Source organism: Alligator mississippiensis, chromosome 16, assembly GCF_030867095.1.
Source record: "Alligator mississippiensis isolate rAllMis1 chromosome 16, rAllMis1, whole genome shotgun sequence".
Classification (NCBI taxonomy): Eukaryota; Metazoa; Chordata; order Crocodylia; family Alligatoridae; genus Alligator; species Alligator mississippiensis.
Genome location: NC_081839.1, coordinates 3,450,194 through 3,464,159, shown reverse-complemented (window position 1 = coordinate 3,464,159; position 13,966 = coordinate 3,450,194). Strand labels below are relative to the sequence as shown.

General features: G+C 59.5%; 1 protein-coding gene across 1 annotated transcript; it reads left to right on the top strand.

Annotated features, from left to right (window-relative positions):
- The first annotated feature begins 213 nt into the window (after nucleotides 1–213).
- FGF22 (fibroblast growth factor 22) lies at nucleotides 214–12,590 on the top strand. Its single transcript, XM_019484013.2, has 3 exons — nucleotides 214–562; nucleotides 11,138–11,241; nucleotides 11,899–12,590. Exons 1-3 carry the CDS (start codon nucleotides 328–330, stop codon nucleotides 12,091–12,093), a joined length of 534 nt encoding a protein of 177 aa, XP_019339558.2. The 5' UTR covers nucleotides 214–327; the 3' UTR covers nucleotides 12,094–12,590.
- The last annotated feature ends 1,376 nt before the right edge of the window (nucleotides 12,591–13,966 follow it).

Genomic DNA, 13,966 nt, shown 5'->3' with positions numbered 1-13,966 from the left:
CTGAGCAGGCCCCGCCCCCAGCGCGGCTGAGAGCACCGCCCCTTCCACCCCCAGCACCGCGGATTTATGAATGAGCCGGGCCCCGCCCCCCCCCGCGCTGCCATTGGCTGGGCGCCGCCCCGCCCCGCCCCGCCCCGCGGGGAGTAGCCGCGCTGCCCTGTCAATGGCACGGCGCCCCGGGGGCGACCGCACGGCCCCGCCGGGACCCCTCGAGCCGCCGCCGCCGCCGCCGCCGCCGCCCCGGGGCCGCGATGCCGCGGGCGAGCCGCCCCGGGCCCGGCTGGAGCCGGCGGTAGCGCATGGGCAGCCGCCCGGCCGCGGGCCCCCATGCTGCGCGCCGCCTTCTCGCCCCTCGGGCTGTGCCTGGCCCTGGCTCTGCTGGCCCAGGGCCGCGGGGCCGCGGGCGGCCGGCCGGGGGGGCCCCGCGGCCGGCCGCGCCGGAGCTACAACCACCTGGAGGGCGACGTGCGCTGGAGGCGCCTCTACTCCTCCACCCACTTCTTCCTGCGCATCGACGGCGCCGGCAAGGTGGAGGGCACCCGCTGGAAGGAGGCTCCCAGCAGTGAGTACCGCGCCCCGCCGCGCTGGCCTCAGTTTCCCCGGGGAGGCAGTGAAGGGAGCTCCCTGGCCCTCCAGCTCTTCCTCACGGCGGGGGGACAAGGCAGGCGACTGGGGGACCCAGCCCTGGTTCCGGTGGCTTTGGCGACCGGGAGATCCCGAGGGGTCCCTGCAGCCCTGCGGCACAGATGGGGAAACCGAGGCGCGGCAGGTACACGAGCAATGTCCAAGGAGGGTCTAGGAGGGTTCGGACACTTGCGTTCTCATCTGCAGCCCGGAGGCACCCAGGGATTTGGGCACCTCCCTTCCCTTTCAGGGCTGGTGCTGGTGGGGGTGGGAGCCGGGCCCCTCCATCCCTCGGTGCCGCTGGCTCTGGGTCTGCCAGCCGGCTCCTGGGGGGGGCTGTGATAAGCACATTAAGATTGTGAGATGTTCAGATACTATTGTCAGAGGGGCCAGATAAGGTGGGGGTGGGACTGCAGCGTGGGACCCAGCCTGGCCTTTCCCCAGGGGGAGCTGATTATCCAGCAGCCATGGAGTATCTTCCCGGTCCCTTTCCCCCCATCAGAGCAGATGCTAACAAAACTCCAGCAGCAGCAGCAGCACTCTCCAAGGGGAAGGGAGGTGAGTTCTCAGAGCAAGGGGGTAGAGATCAGCTAGAGCCGAGCCCTGGTTTGGACCCGGGGCTTGGACGAGATCGGCCCCATCTTTGCTGGCGAATGAATCGACTAACCCGCGGCTGCATCAGATTCATTCCCCACACTTGACCCCCGCAGAGCTGCCTTGACCCCCGGCACAGCCGCCTTTCCGGCCCAGTGGAGCGACAAAGACGCCATGGCACCAGCACCTTCCTGCCCCTGCCCCGTGAGGCCTGAAGGGGCCGGACAGGGGGCCTGGCGGCACTTTTTCCAGCTCTGCCCCCGACTCCAGACATAACCTTGGGTGAATCCTTTAATCCGCCCGGGAGGGTCCCTCCTCTTCCGGACCTTCCCCTCCCCAAATGGTTAGGTTCCCATAGGCTGGGAGGGAGGAGGTGGCTTCTATCCAGCAGGGCAGCCTCCCTCATAGGAGCTTTGGGGGCTAGCTTTAAGCTGGACCTTGGCAAGGGCACGAGGAGGATGCCAGAGCTGGGACCTGGAGGCTCCATCCAGACCCAGCCCTTGCAGCTGAAACCGTCCTGCAGCCTGAAAGCTTCTGACAGGCTCATCCTGCCCCATCCAGAGCCTGTTCCCTGCATGCTTGGGACGCCGTTGGGCTCTGCCTGCAGCTGGAAGGCAGTCCGATCCACTGGCACGGCTGCTTTTGCCTCTTGGCGGTGCCCTGTGTGGCCACTCTGCTTCCCACGGGGTTTACGGAGAAAGGGGACAGCCGATGCTGTCGTCACGATGTCTTCGTGGAGGGTTCACGACCTGCTATGCTCTCAGGGAAAGCCACCAGTCCGAGGAGCTGGCACAGCTGGACGTGCATGGGTGGCAGGGCACGGAGCAATGGGCTGAGGCTGCAGCAAAGCTCGGGGAAGGGGTTTCCCATCGCTTCAGAGAAGCGGGAGCTGCCAGGCGCTCCCATGGCAGCACTGAGGGGCGACGGGTAACATCACTGCATGGAGCTGCAGAATTGTTCCCCAATGCTGGCCCTCAAACTCCAGCTTGGCACCGGCGCCAGCCCCAGAGTACAGGCAGCTCGGGTTCTTAAAGGCCGACAATCCTCAGGCTTCGGGGCCCTGGCATCCCCCCAGCTGGCATCAGGGAGGCCTCTCCTTGCAGGAAGTCCCAGGGTGGGCACTGCAGCAGTTGCCAGCCACAACCTGTATCCCTGCTTGGATACAGCAACAGCACCACGGGCATCAGGCTGATGCCACATCTGCTCTGCCTGGCACTTGGCTCGTGCCAGGTAGGGGCGGCCTTGGTGCCCACACCCCCAAGGGTCCCCGGTTCACCAGGCTCGGCCAGTGATTATCTGCTCTGCGGAAGCAAAGTCCTGACTAAATTCCACTCCATCTCCGCCGGTCCCCACCCTGCACGTCTCCCGGTAACTGCGCCAAAAGGGAGTTGGCACCAAAGTGTAGCTGCCAAGTGGGGGAAGGGAGATCAAGGAAGTCGCGGGGGGTGGGGGACGGGGGCAGGTACATGCTGACCCTGTTTCTACCTGCCCAGCTGCCCCCCACACCTCCATGGAGCTCTGGGTTATTTGCCTCCTGCCATAGCTGAGGTCTGTGGTTTATCTGGGGCACGTCAATGGGCTGGATGCTGCCTGCCCCTGTGCGGCTGCATAGAACGAGGCGCTCTTCCTCCTCGATCCTCTGGACAGGGGCCAGGGTCCTGCTGGCCGCTGTAGTGCTTGGCTCCGCTGTCCTGCGACCCGGGTGGCATCGGCTCCTCTGGGGTCCTCCAGCAGCCAGGCAGTCCTCCTTGCTAAGCCAGCACAGGATCCAGCTTCTCATTGCAGCGACAGGTTCACGAAGCCGGAGAATCAGAGATACTGTGGGGTTTCAGCTCCGGGGACAGATCTGGCTGTGACTGAGAGCAGGAGAGCGCTGGCTATTTTTAGAAAAGCAAACGGCCTTCATTATTAATAGCAGCAGCCCCAGACGCCTGTAAATCGGAACGGGTTTGCAACTGCCTAATTAGCTCTGCGCCGGCCGGCTCACGGCTTTGCTGGCAGCGCAAAAACAACTGGGCAGCTTCGCTTCTGAGCCCAGCCAGCGCCAGGTCCTGGGTTCCCCCACAGACCCGTTCGCTTCCCAAGGGGAAGATATTCCATAGGCCAAACAGCCGGGACATTGCTTGACAGATGCCGATTTTGCTAGTGCCAAGGGGAGACCGGGCAGTCAGCCAGGTGTGAGAGTGGGCAGGTACGTCTGCGCTGCAAAGCTAACTCGGGCATCTGGGTGTCCATACGGATGCTTCCTGGCTGCAGTTTGGTGGTGCTTTATTCCTGCACTGCCTGGCCGAAACCAGGGCCCGAGAAAGTGCAGAGATGGTTTCAGGTGCCCTGGGGAGAGGTGAGTGCACCCTGCCACAAACTCCTTGGCAATAAGTGCTGTCTGGGGCCACGATCTGGGCACTCAGGTCCTCTCCGGCCAGTGATTCCCATCACTCTCATGTCCAAGGTGCCCATTCCTTTGGTGTCGTAGCTCCAAACCCCTTCCCTGACCCTGCTCCCAGTGCCGTCCCTGTGTCTGGATGCCCTGCTGTAGGATCACGCAGGCCTCTGCCTTCCTCCTCAATCTTGCCCACTTGCCAGGTGCCGGCTTGGGCCCTGGGAAGTAGCAGGGAGACAGATGCCAACCCAGCGGCGGCCTTGACTGCGGGAGCGCGGGGCGGGTGTCTGGAGGGGGGGGCGTCGGGAGCCTCTCAGTTCCGGCCGCTTCGCCAGCCGTGACGGGCAATCGGAAACAATAACGAACCCGGTGACCTTTGGTCTCCGGAGGCGGCCGTGCTTCCTCAGAGCTGGCCTCTTTAATGAAGGGCTTCCGTTCGCGCTCAGCCACCCCAGAGCCCCTCGCTGCCGCCTCTGCCCCTCTCCACGCAGCTGCTCAGGACCTGGGCGTGATGGTCAGCGCGGCTTGGGCTGGGATCCTGGGTTTGTATGGGCAAGCTGGGCTCTCGGGGGCAGCAGTGGGGACAAGGGGTCCTTTGAGACTGTACTGCGGGGTCTTGGACCTCGAATATCCTCTGGCTGTTTCCATTGTGCGTGCTGCCTTGTCCGATCCCAGGTCTCCCCAGTCAGCACCCAGAGCCTGGGCCTCTGTTTTATCCGAAAAGCCTACTACCGCTGCTGGTTATGGAGTCGCTCCTTTGGCTCCAGCACTGACCCTGGGCAGCAAAGAAGCTGGGATACAGCAGTAGTTAGACCAGCTCTCTTGAGACTCATTACAGAGGGAGGATGCAGGAGGCCTGAGAAGCCCAATTCACGTTAGTCTGTGCCGGCTAGGAGCAAGCGGGCAGAGGGCGGCAGCTGGCAGGACATCCCCGAAAGGGGCTGCAATCTCAGGGCTTTTCCTAAAGCCCATCCCAGCAGCTCCAGGACGCAGGAGCTCTCGACTCCAGGGCCTAATCCTAGCTTGGATGCTGCTTAGTGCCTCAGCTCCCCCATTGCAAATAAGGCTGCCAGTGCTTGCTCCCCCTCTCCCCAGCCATGGCGTGAGGACAAGCCATTTCCCGGCTGCTCCAAGCGAGCGTGCCAGACGGGCGTGCTGGGGATCAGGCGTTCTGCTGGCCGAGCCCCACGAGCGGTTGCACGGCAGCTCGTGAGCTCCAGCCTGGGTGGGCGTGAGCTAACACGGTCCAGGGGCGGGGGAGCGTGTCTGGGCGTCTGGACAGAGCAGGGGCTTCTGGTGCCTGGAGCAGGAGTTTCCTGAAAGGGCTCTGGAAGCTCCCCCTGGCCGGCCCCAGGCCTTTTCCAGCAGCGCCTCTGCAAGCCAGATGCACGCTTTGGACCAACACGCTTGCAGGCATGCCCGTGTTACAGCCGCACGCTCCAGGCCTCAGCATATGCTGCCCCCCCCATGCACACGCTCACCAGCCACCGGGCACAGGCCGTCCTTCTTCCCCAGCTCCCACCCACCCACCCACATTCCTGTCCACGAGCTCAAACCCACCCGCATTCCCCTGCGCACACGCCCTCCACATTCTCACATGCCCTTATCATCTGCACCTGCACACATGCATGCCACGGCTCCCCTGGCTGCATTCTCCGCCTCGCACACGCACCCTGCCCCTCTCCTTATTCATGCCTGCACAAACACGGGGCCGTACGCCCGTTCACGTGTGCACCCCACCCATTGGCATGGATGCTTGCCATGCGCGTAGCATGCCGATGGGCTCGGCCTTTGCATGTTCAGCATGGCAGGGCTAATGCGGGCGCAGAGCATATCGTGTGCGGTGTGCCTGGACTTGGAGCGTCGGCATGGCGTGGGTGCTTGCATGCAATGTGTAGCGTGTATGTAAGTAGGGTACATACTGAGCACGTGTCCATACGCACCTGTGTGCCCGTATACACCCTGGTATGTCCCATTATGCATACACACACACACAGTATGCACACACACCCTCTTTCCTTCCTCCTGGTGTAGCTTCCCTCTGGGTCCAAACCTGAGTCCTCAAACCTTCCTTTGGAAGCAGGTCAGGTAGGACGGCAGGCTGGGGAGGGGGTGCCAGGAGAGGACAGATGGGCACAGAGCAGGGACGAGACCAGCTCCAGAGCAAGGGCTGCGGGCACGAGACCAGTCCACCATCTAACCGCTTCCATCTGCGCCGTTCAGTCCCTTCTTTCCCCTCTAATCCCTTTGCTTTTCTCTGGCATCAATGGAAGGGGCCGGGAGCTATTGTCTGCCTCTGTGCTCCCCTCCATCCCCCTTTCAGGTGAGCGAGCTCAGTGTAACTACTAGGCTGAAGCCCCCAGGGGCCCGCTCTTCAAGGACCACACAGGCCTGGGGGCCACGGAGGTCAGAGAGATCTGGATGATCTAACAGCAGGGTCAGTTCCTCCAGGTCAGGGACTGCAGTTTGGCTAAGCACACAGACACGCCGGCTAATTAAGGAGGATCAAGGTGGGGGCAGTACAGGTCAGAGACCGGCTGCTTGTTCCTGACGAGCGGAGGTTTTGCTTGGATCCTGCCAGCTTTGCTCCTGGGAGAAAATCCTCGCATGCAGGTCCAGGACTTTGAGCGTGTGGCATGAAGGCCCAGGCTTCGCTCTCTCTGAGCATGCAAAAGTGGCTGGGATAGTTGGACCAAAGCTGAGCAGGGGGAGCTCCCAGCCCAGGGAGGATCATTGCCCATGGGATGGACACAGCCCCTCCACGTCCATCCACTTCAATGGGGCAGCACCCCGGAGACTTCCATCATCCAGATAGGGAATGAAGCCCAAGGTTCACATTACTTAGCAGCTGCCTTCATGTCCTCCCCCAGGGCCCTTTGGCCGCCTCTCGCTGCATCGATTATACCTGATCCTTGGACAGGCGCATACATTCCCACTCGCTTTGCATGGTCTGTTCTGGGCTCTGAGGACAACCCATTGCTACAGTGGACGTCATGGTGCACCGTGAGCTGCACCAACTGCATCTGCTCTTCACCAGGCTCCGTCATGAGCTACTGCAAAATCAAGGGTGGATAATTGCCAAGACGAGTGTCTTTGTCCAAAACTCTGGGCCAGCGTCCACAGGGGACCTCTGTCACTGTCAGCACTAAGCTTGCACCGGCCTGGTACTGGACCAGGGCCTGAGCACGCTCGGTGCAGTACTAACAGAGTGAAAGGCTGGCTCCTGCCACAGAGAGCTGGCCATCTAAGCATAATGCAGAGACAAATATCATGGAGCAGGGAGAAAGGGAACCGGATGAGATGGCATGCCTATACTGTGTCCCCAGAGCTCTGGGACAGGGGCACCCACGCACCTGCCCCTGGCTCACACCCATCCAACCTGGAAATAATACCCCCGGAAGGAGAGGCATGTCTCTGCTTGGTGCCTCTGAGCAGGCAGGGGTGCTGGGGGCACGCTCGAGGGTTCCCAGGCCTCAGCTTTGGCTGCAAGACTGGCACACCCATTTAACTGCCAGGTCCCCTGTAGTGTCAAAGGGTTTTTAAGGGGCTGAAGCAAGGCCAACAGAGTTTAGGCCAAGTCTTGCTCATCACCAACATTGCAGGGCTGTACCAGCCCAACCCGAGATAGCAGCACCCGGAGAGCTCAGGGCCCGGGTCCAAGGCTTGGATTCAGACCCACAAGCACTGGAGCTCCAATCTCCTCCTCTCCTGGGCACTGCAGGTAGCCGCCCTCCCAATGTCCCAGGTCTCTGGGAGGCAGTTTTCAGACGTGCCTTTTGTGTGCGCGATGTCTCAGCTCCGGGGGTGCCCATTGAGCCCGGCTCAGCTCCTGAGGGCCCGACCCGTTCACCGTGAAAGCTGGAGCCCTCCCGCTCGTTCCGTTTCAGTGGCCGCCTACGAGCAGGGGCACAATAGCTCTGAATGAGAGGCTCTGGGAAACCTTGACACAAGAGGATTCCTCCAGGGCCTTCAATAGAGCCGGGCTCTTCAGCCGGCTAAGACGACGGGAAGAGGGCGGTGACCACGCAGCTGCGGCTGTTTTGTGGAGAACCCTTCCTCTCGCCCGCGTTCAAACTGATTCTTGTTGGAAAAAAAAAATCAAAAGGCTCCTCTTGGGATTAAGTACTGTCTCACCCCAGGCCAGGCCGGTGAGGGCCCCCCGGCCTTGTCCCCTTTGTGGAGAGCATTTAAAAGAGGAAGAAAGAAAGAAAGGAGGGATGGAAACCCTGCTCCTTTGAAGCCGCCAAAACCCATCGCTTGGAGCATCATCCGTCAGACCCGGCCCGTCTCAGCCGTCGACTCCCACCGTTCATGGCAAAGAAAAGCTGGCTCAAGGCCTCGCCCGCCAGGGAAGACCAGGTTGGAAGCAGCTTGGTGATTTGTCTTGCATTTGACTGAAGCTTGTCGGAGCTGGAACGCAAGGAGAAAAGCCGTCCCAGCGCTCTCAAGTTGGGGGAGGAGGGAGGCGAGGGAAACCGGACTCCTCGGCCCCGTTCCTAGCTCTGGGGAGGACTGCAATGGTTGGACAGGGAAGACCTGGGAGTCGGGACGCCTGGGTTCTCTTCCAGGCAGCAGGCTGGATGTCGGGACGGCTGGCTGGATGTCCACCGTAGCAGGATGTACCAGGATGCAGAGCCGTGGCAGACGTTCAAGGCTGGCTCCAGCACCCCCCATCAATCACAGACGTGACAAGCGGGCGGGATGATCCATATACACAGGAATGCTGCGACGGTCAAAACACCTGAGTGTCACTGGGCCAGAGGCCACATCCGGAGCCCGAGCCTGGATTCCCCAATTCCACCGAGAATTCGACAGTGCTGCTGGGTGAGAGAGAGAAAGATCATGAAAGCACATCGAGCAGCTACATGGAGGGGGAAGACAGCACTGATCTCATTCTGTCCAGGGGATGCAAAGCCCCCTCTTTTCTCCTTTGGAAAGGCAGAGCGCTGGCATTATCCTGCTAGTGTCTCCTGCCCCAGCGATCAGGAATATCGGGATAGAGCTGTCTCCAAGCCAGGTCTGTGGCCTTGGGATGCTTGGCGAGCTGGAGGATAGTCCACATGTTGGATGCCTGCTCCGACCCAACCGCCCTTGGGCCACGTTCCAGGCTGGAACGAGTTACTCTGCCACAAGCAGCACCTGGCCGTGGACCTTGGTCCAGACCAAAAAAGTGCCCCAGGCAATGTCTCCAGACACCGAAATGATGGGATCAGAGAAGCCAACTCCCTCTGCCAGCTTACAGGGCCCCTCGCTCATCCCCCTACCTGGCCTTCATCTACCCCTGCCCTCCAGGCGCTTGCCAAGCACAGATGCAGCTGGCCCTGTCTGGCTGGGCCCCCGTCTAGCACAGGCTCCTGGCACGGTCAAGCCAGTGCCAGGCTCCTAGGTGCCAATGCCATCGTGTGGCCGGGTGGGAGGGCTCTCCCTGGTGATCCTGCTGACAGGCGACTCCAAGGAACCGTTGAAGGAGAGCGGGAGATGATGAAGGGGTGCAGAGCGAAGGAGGGAGAGCAAAGTGGCGCCGTCCTGCATTGCTCCAATCCAGACACCCATCAGTGGACAGGGTGAAAATTGCTATAACAACATGGGAGAGCAGGGGATATTCCCTACCCAGCAGGCTGCCGGTTCCCACGACCCTGGCATGTTCGTGGCAGATCTTCAGGACAACCCATGACCCCACAGGCCCACCACAGCCAGCTCGTAGCTCCTTCTGTGTGGAGACTCCAGCTAGAGGGACAAGCTGCTCCGTCCTGATTAAAGCTCCTCCAATGACCTGCTGGGAGACTGCGGGCACCTCTCCTGCCTCGGTCTTCCCCATCTATACAATGGGGATAATGGCCCTGACCTCCAAAATGCTTTGAGGTCCATTGACAGAGAGTTCTCTAAAGACTGAGACTTAATTAAAACTCCCAGGTGGAGCCGGACTGCCAGCAGCTGAGTGAAGATTCCCACACAAAAGATTTCCTAGCTGCAATTTAGCAGCATCCTGGTTTTTGTTCACTCTCTCACGGTATCACACCTTCCCCATTCCACAGCTTCCCTGTCTGTCAGCCAAGAGATCCATATTCTCTCCGAGCCCAACGTGCTTTGGGATTTGAGAATGAATCCCGCAGCCAGGGACCTTTCTTTCTCAAAACTAGCCACAGTTAAGCCCGGCTGCTAACCACTAATTGCCGCTGCCAGCCTGCCACTACAGCAAATGATTCATTTTGCCGTGGTTTCCAGCTGTATAATGATGCAGACCTCTGTGTAGGGCCCCGAGCTCTGTGGAGTGACAGAGAGCTATGGAAGAACCAAGGAGGGTTACTTTAAAACCAAAAGCACCCTCAAGGCTTTCCCTGCATTAAGCCTAGACAGGTTTGCACTGATTAAACTAATCAAGACTTACAGTTGCTTGTGATTAGCTCAGCAAGCTCCATTAGCGTCCTTCTCTGGGGCTCCCAGGGCATTTTGTACCGTCAAAGCGAGGCCCTGTCCCACCCGGAGCCGGCTCTATCCCCATGTCTGTCACTGCCTCAGTTTCCCATTTCCCTCCTGCCTCAGTTTCACCTCCCACCCCAGGTCTGCCTTGGTGACTTTAAAAGGTTTTTGGGGTGGGGGCTCTGCTTTATACCTACATTGCTTAGCTCGATGGCATGAGCAGCAATCCAACTGCAGTAAAGAGAGAAGCCACGGGTCCCATGAGAACAACCCACAGGGCGATGCCCCCCTACTTTCATCAGGCTGTTGACTTTGAGCCAGGAACTGTCACCTTTCCCACTGCCTCTGCTTGAGACCAAGAGGCTTCAATGGAGCAATTTAGTCATTCACAGGTTCATTTCCTTGCATCACTGTCCTGGCAAGTGATAATGTCCTGCCGCCAGCTAAGGAGCAAGGCTGCCTTAGAGCACCGGGTTTCAGCAGCTGGCTGTCACCTTTCTGACCCTCCGGTGTGGGGATGGACCCTTGGGAGACATTCAAGGATGTGTTTGGTAGCCGTGTTGGTCCTAGACAAAAAGAAATGCAAAACTCAAGAGCTCTTGGTTCAGAGAGGATACCTTTTATCAAGCCTCACAGGGCTGGTAGTAGGTGAGCAGAGGTCAGCAGAGCTGGGCACCACGGGTGTGCAGGGAGATGGTCTGAGGCTGCTGTGCTGCTAGGGATGTACAATGGACTCAATCCCTAGTATCCTAAACAAGTTCCCACCAGTGCTTTCAATGGCATCAAGGGTCCCTTGTTCACTCGAGGCCCTGCTCCATACTGTTACGGAGGGCTGTTAACCAGCTGCCACCTTCCACCCCAGAAGTGGCTGCATTTCAGTAGCAAGCAACACACTCCCTCGTGCTGTCGCATGTAGAGCCATTGCACTCAGACTTGCTGAGGCTATTTGCTATGTAGGGAAATCATATACACCCCCCACCCACACACACCCACCCACACACAGATGGGGCCTGTGCCATACCACGCTGGATCTCAGCTCGCAGGACCAGGAAGCATGGCTGTCCTCAGTGGCCATCCCTCTGATCCGTCCCTGTATTGTCTTCCTCTCTCCCCCTCCAGACATCGTGGAGATCCGCTCGGTGCGTGTGGGTGTCGTTGCCATCAAGTCTGTGCACACAGGCTTCTACTTGGCCATGAACAAGAAGGGGAAGCTCTACGGGTCGGTAGGTACAAAGCTGCACCTCTTCTTTGGCCTTCGTGTGTCACTCGCGGCACTTGTGGTCTGTAGCTCCCTCCTGGCTGGGAATCGGATTGGGAACCGCGAGCCCGGGGTGTAGACGCTGACAGGGCCCCGTTCCAGGATGCTGTGCCTGATGCAGCGAAGAGGAGCGGGCCCACGTTGCAGGAAGGAAACCCTCGTTCTTGGGGGAGGGACTGTAGTGGGGCCGGTGCAGGGGGGGAGCACAGTGCTAGAGGGGCTGGGAGCAGAACCCAGGTACCTGCCTGGTCCCTTGTTGTAACTGCTGCCTCCCAGAGCCATGGGCAGAACAGGGCAGTCCTTGGCAGGGCCCCAGTCTCAACCCCAGACCTCCTTGGCCTCCAGGAGCTGGGGGTTGAGAAGCCAGAAAGTCCTGACTCCGGTTCTCGTGCTCTAACCACTAGACTTACTCCCCTCCCAGAGCAGAGGACAGATCCCACGCTCCACATCCCTGCCTAGAGCTCAGGGGAGAATCCAGGAGTCCCGATGAGCTCGCTCCTGGTTTAAGCAATTAAATCAGAATGACTCGAGCACCAGGAGCCCAGAACTCCCCAGCAATGCCCTTTAGACTGGAGAAAGCCCCTAAATCCCCCGCACTGACCCCCTCTCCCCATCTCACCAGCGGGCATACAACCCCAACTGCAAGTTCAAGGAGCGCATCGAGGAGAATGGCTACAACACCTACGCCTCGCTGCGCTGGCGGCACCAGGGCCGCCAGATGTTCCTGTCGCTCAATGGCAAGGGGGTGCCTCGGCGGGGGGACAAGACGCGGCGCCAGCACCTCTCCACCCACTTCTTGCCCATGCTCGTCTCCTGACACCTGCTCATTTTATAGCCGGGACTTCTTGTTGCTATTTATTTTTAAATGAAAGCACAGGGTGAGGGGGAAACTCCCCTTCCCCGGGCACTGGGAGATGAAGGATTCCTACAAGTGCTGCTTCAAGCTAGCAGTGGGTCATGCTAGAGACACCAGCTCCTGCCTGGAGACCTCAACTCCATATAGACCTATCTTGGGTCACGCTAGGAGACCCTGGCTCCTACCTGGAGACCCTAACTGTACGCAGCCCCTTCTCGATGGCTGACAGCCCCCGAGTCTCATGCAGCAGGTCGCAATGAAATGGCCCAAAGATCTACGAACAACCAACTGTACTCAACATCCCCTCCAAGAGAGTGGAGAGAGCAGAGAGAAACCACAGAGGTGGGAGCAGCCAGAGACTTTGGGGGGCTTTTGATTTGGTTTTCAGATGTATGTGTGCTTATATTTATTGTATCTTATAAGGTCCATGGAAATTAAAGAGGTATTTCTTACAGTAACCCGGGGCTGCACCTTGGCCAGAGGCAATGCTTGCGACATCTGCTCATGCCGGTCTGGGTCCTCTGGGCACGGTCAGCTGCAAGGCCTTCTGTCAAAGCTGCCAGTTGTGCGGAGGAGGGGGAATGCAGCCGTATCTGGTGTGGAACGCGGTTACACTCCGAGTGCCTTCCTGAAGCGGTAGGAGAAGCTCGAACCACCTTTGAGGTGCCTGTGAAATGCTTTGCAAGGGTCAGATGTTAGCTAAGGGGAGCACAATCTAAGGGGAGCACAGGCAGCCAGGATGGGAGTTTGCTCAGAAGAGCGGAGCCAGAGGGTTGCTGCTCCAAAAAGCAACAGGCTCTAGAAAGAGATGCCAGGAAACAGGAGTCAGTAGATCAGGAACAGCAGGGTCCCCCCATTGAAGAGCAAGGGGTGACCCTGCATTCATGCTGGCATGGCTGAAATGGGCACGTAGGCCATAGATGGCTCTACAGCACCAAGCGGTTAGCAGACAGGCCTGCATGGCTCCTGCCATTCACTCAACTGTCCTGGTCACCCCAAGGAGGGAGCACAGACCCTAGGGAAAGGGGAAACCAGGTCCCTGCTTGAGCTATCACTTGCAACCAGAGTCACTTGCTAGAAGGAACAAGGACTAGAGAAGCGCTGTGATAAGATAGCACATGAGTCCAGGGCTCACCCACAGCACAAACACGTCCCAAGAGGCCTTGGAAAGGCAGGGCCCGAGGGATGGGTCTGTTTTGATGGCAATCCCGAGGCGTCTCCCCAGTGCTATGCCCGAGCACTTGAACTTCATCCTCAACAGCACTTCCGCGAAAGATAAGGGCAAGTGCAGGGGACAAAAGGGCCAGAGCACAGTCCTCTGCGGCAGGAGTGGAGTTAGCGACAGCCAGGTCTGGATTCCCGTCCCACCCAGGAACTCGCGTTTCCATCCGAGTGTCCCTAAGGGACAAGCGCTCCCATGGCCCTGTTTGGCCTGTAAGGAAACTCCCTTGCCCAGCATCAGCAACAGGAGCTGGAGCTGTAATTTGGGACCCCTTTGTTCTCCACCTTGCACGCAAAACCTGTACTGCAGCTGCAGCCTTTCCCCAACACTTGGCCCACGAGTGACTCTCCCCCGGGCTGGCCTTCCTGGTCCGGCCAGGGGCACGCAGACAGAAGCGGGGAAGCCAAGAGGGTTTTCTGATGTGAGATATAGGCCTGGTCCTTGTGGGAACTAGCTGTGTCAGAGTGATCCCTGTAAAGCCGAGACATCTGGGGAGCACAAGGTGGGGGCGGTGAGCCGTGGCATCTTGAATGTGAACAAACACACACCAATTGCTGAACCCCAGACCCCTCCAGACATGCCGGGGTACACGGTACAGCAGCTAAGACCCAG

What these genes read in the sequence shown, in the direction of transcription:
- FGF22 (XM_019484013.2), top strand. Translation starts at nt 328, where the DNA reads ATGCTGCGCGCCGCCTTCTCGCCCCTCGGGCTGTGCCTGGCCCTGGCT. An exon ending in CTGGAAGGAGGCTCCCAGCA is followed by an intron (nt 563 to 11,137) that starts GTGAGTACCGCG and finishes CTCCCCCTCCAG; the next exon opens with ACATCGTGGAGATCCGCTCG. An exon ending in AGGGGAAGCTCTACGGGTCG is followed by an intron (nt 11,242 to 11,898) that starts GTAGGTACAAAG and finishes CCATCTCACCAG; the next exon opens with CGGGCATACAACCCCAACTG.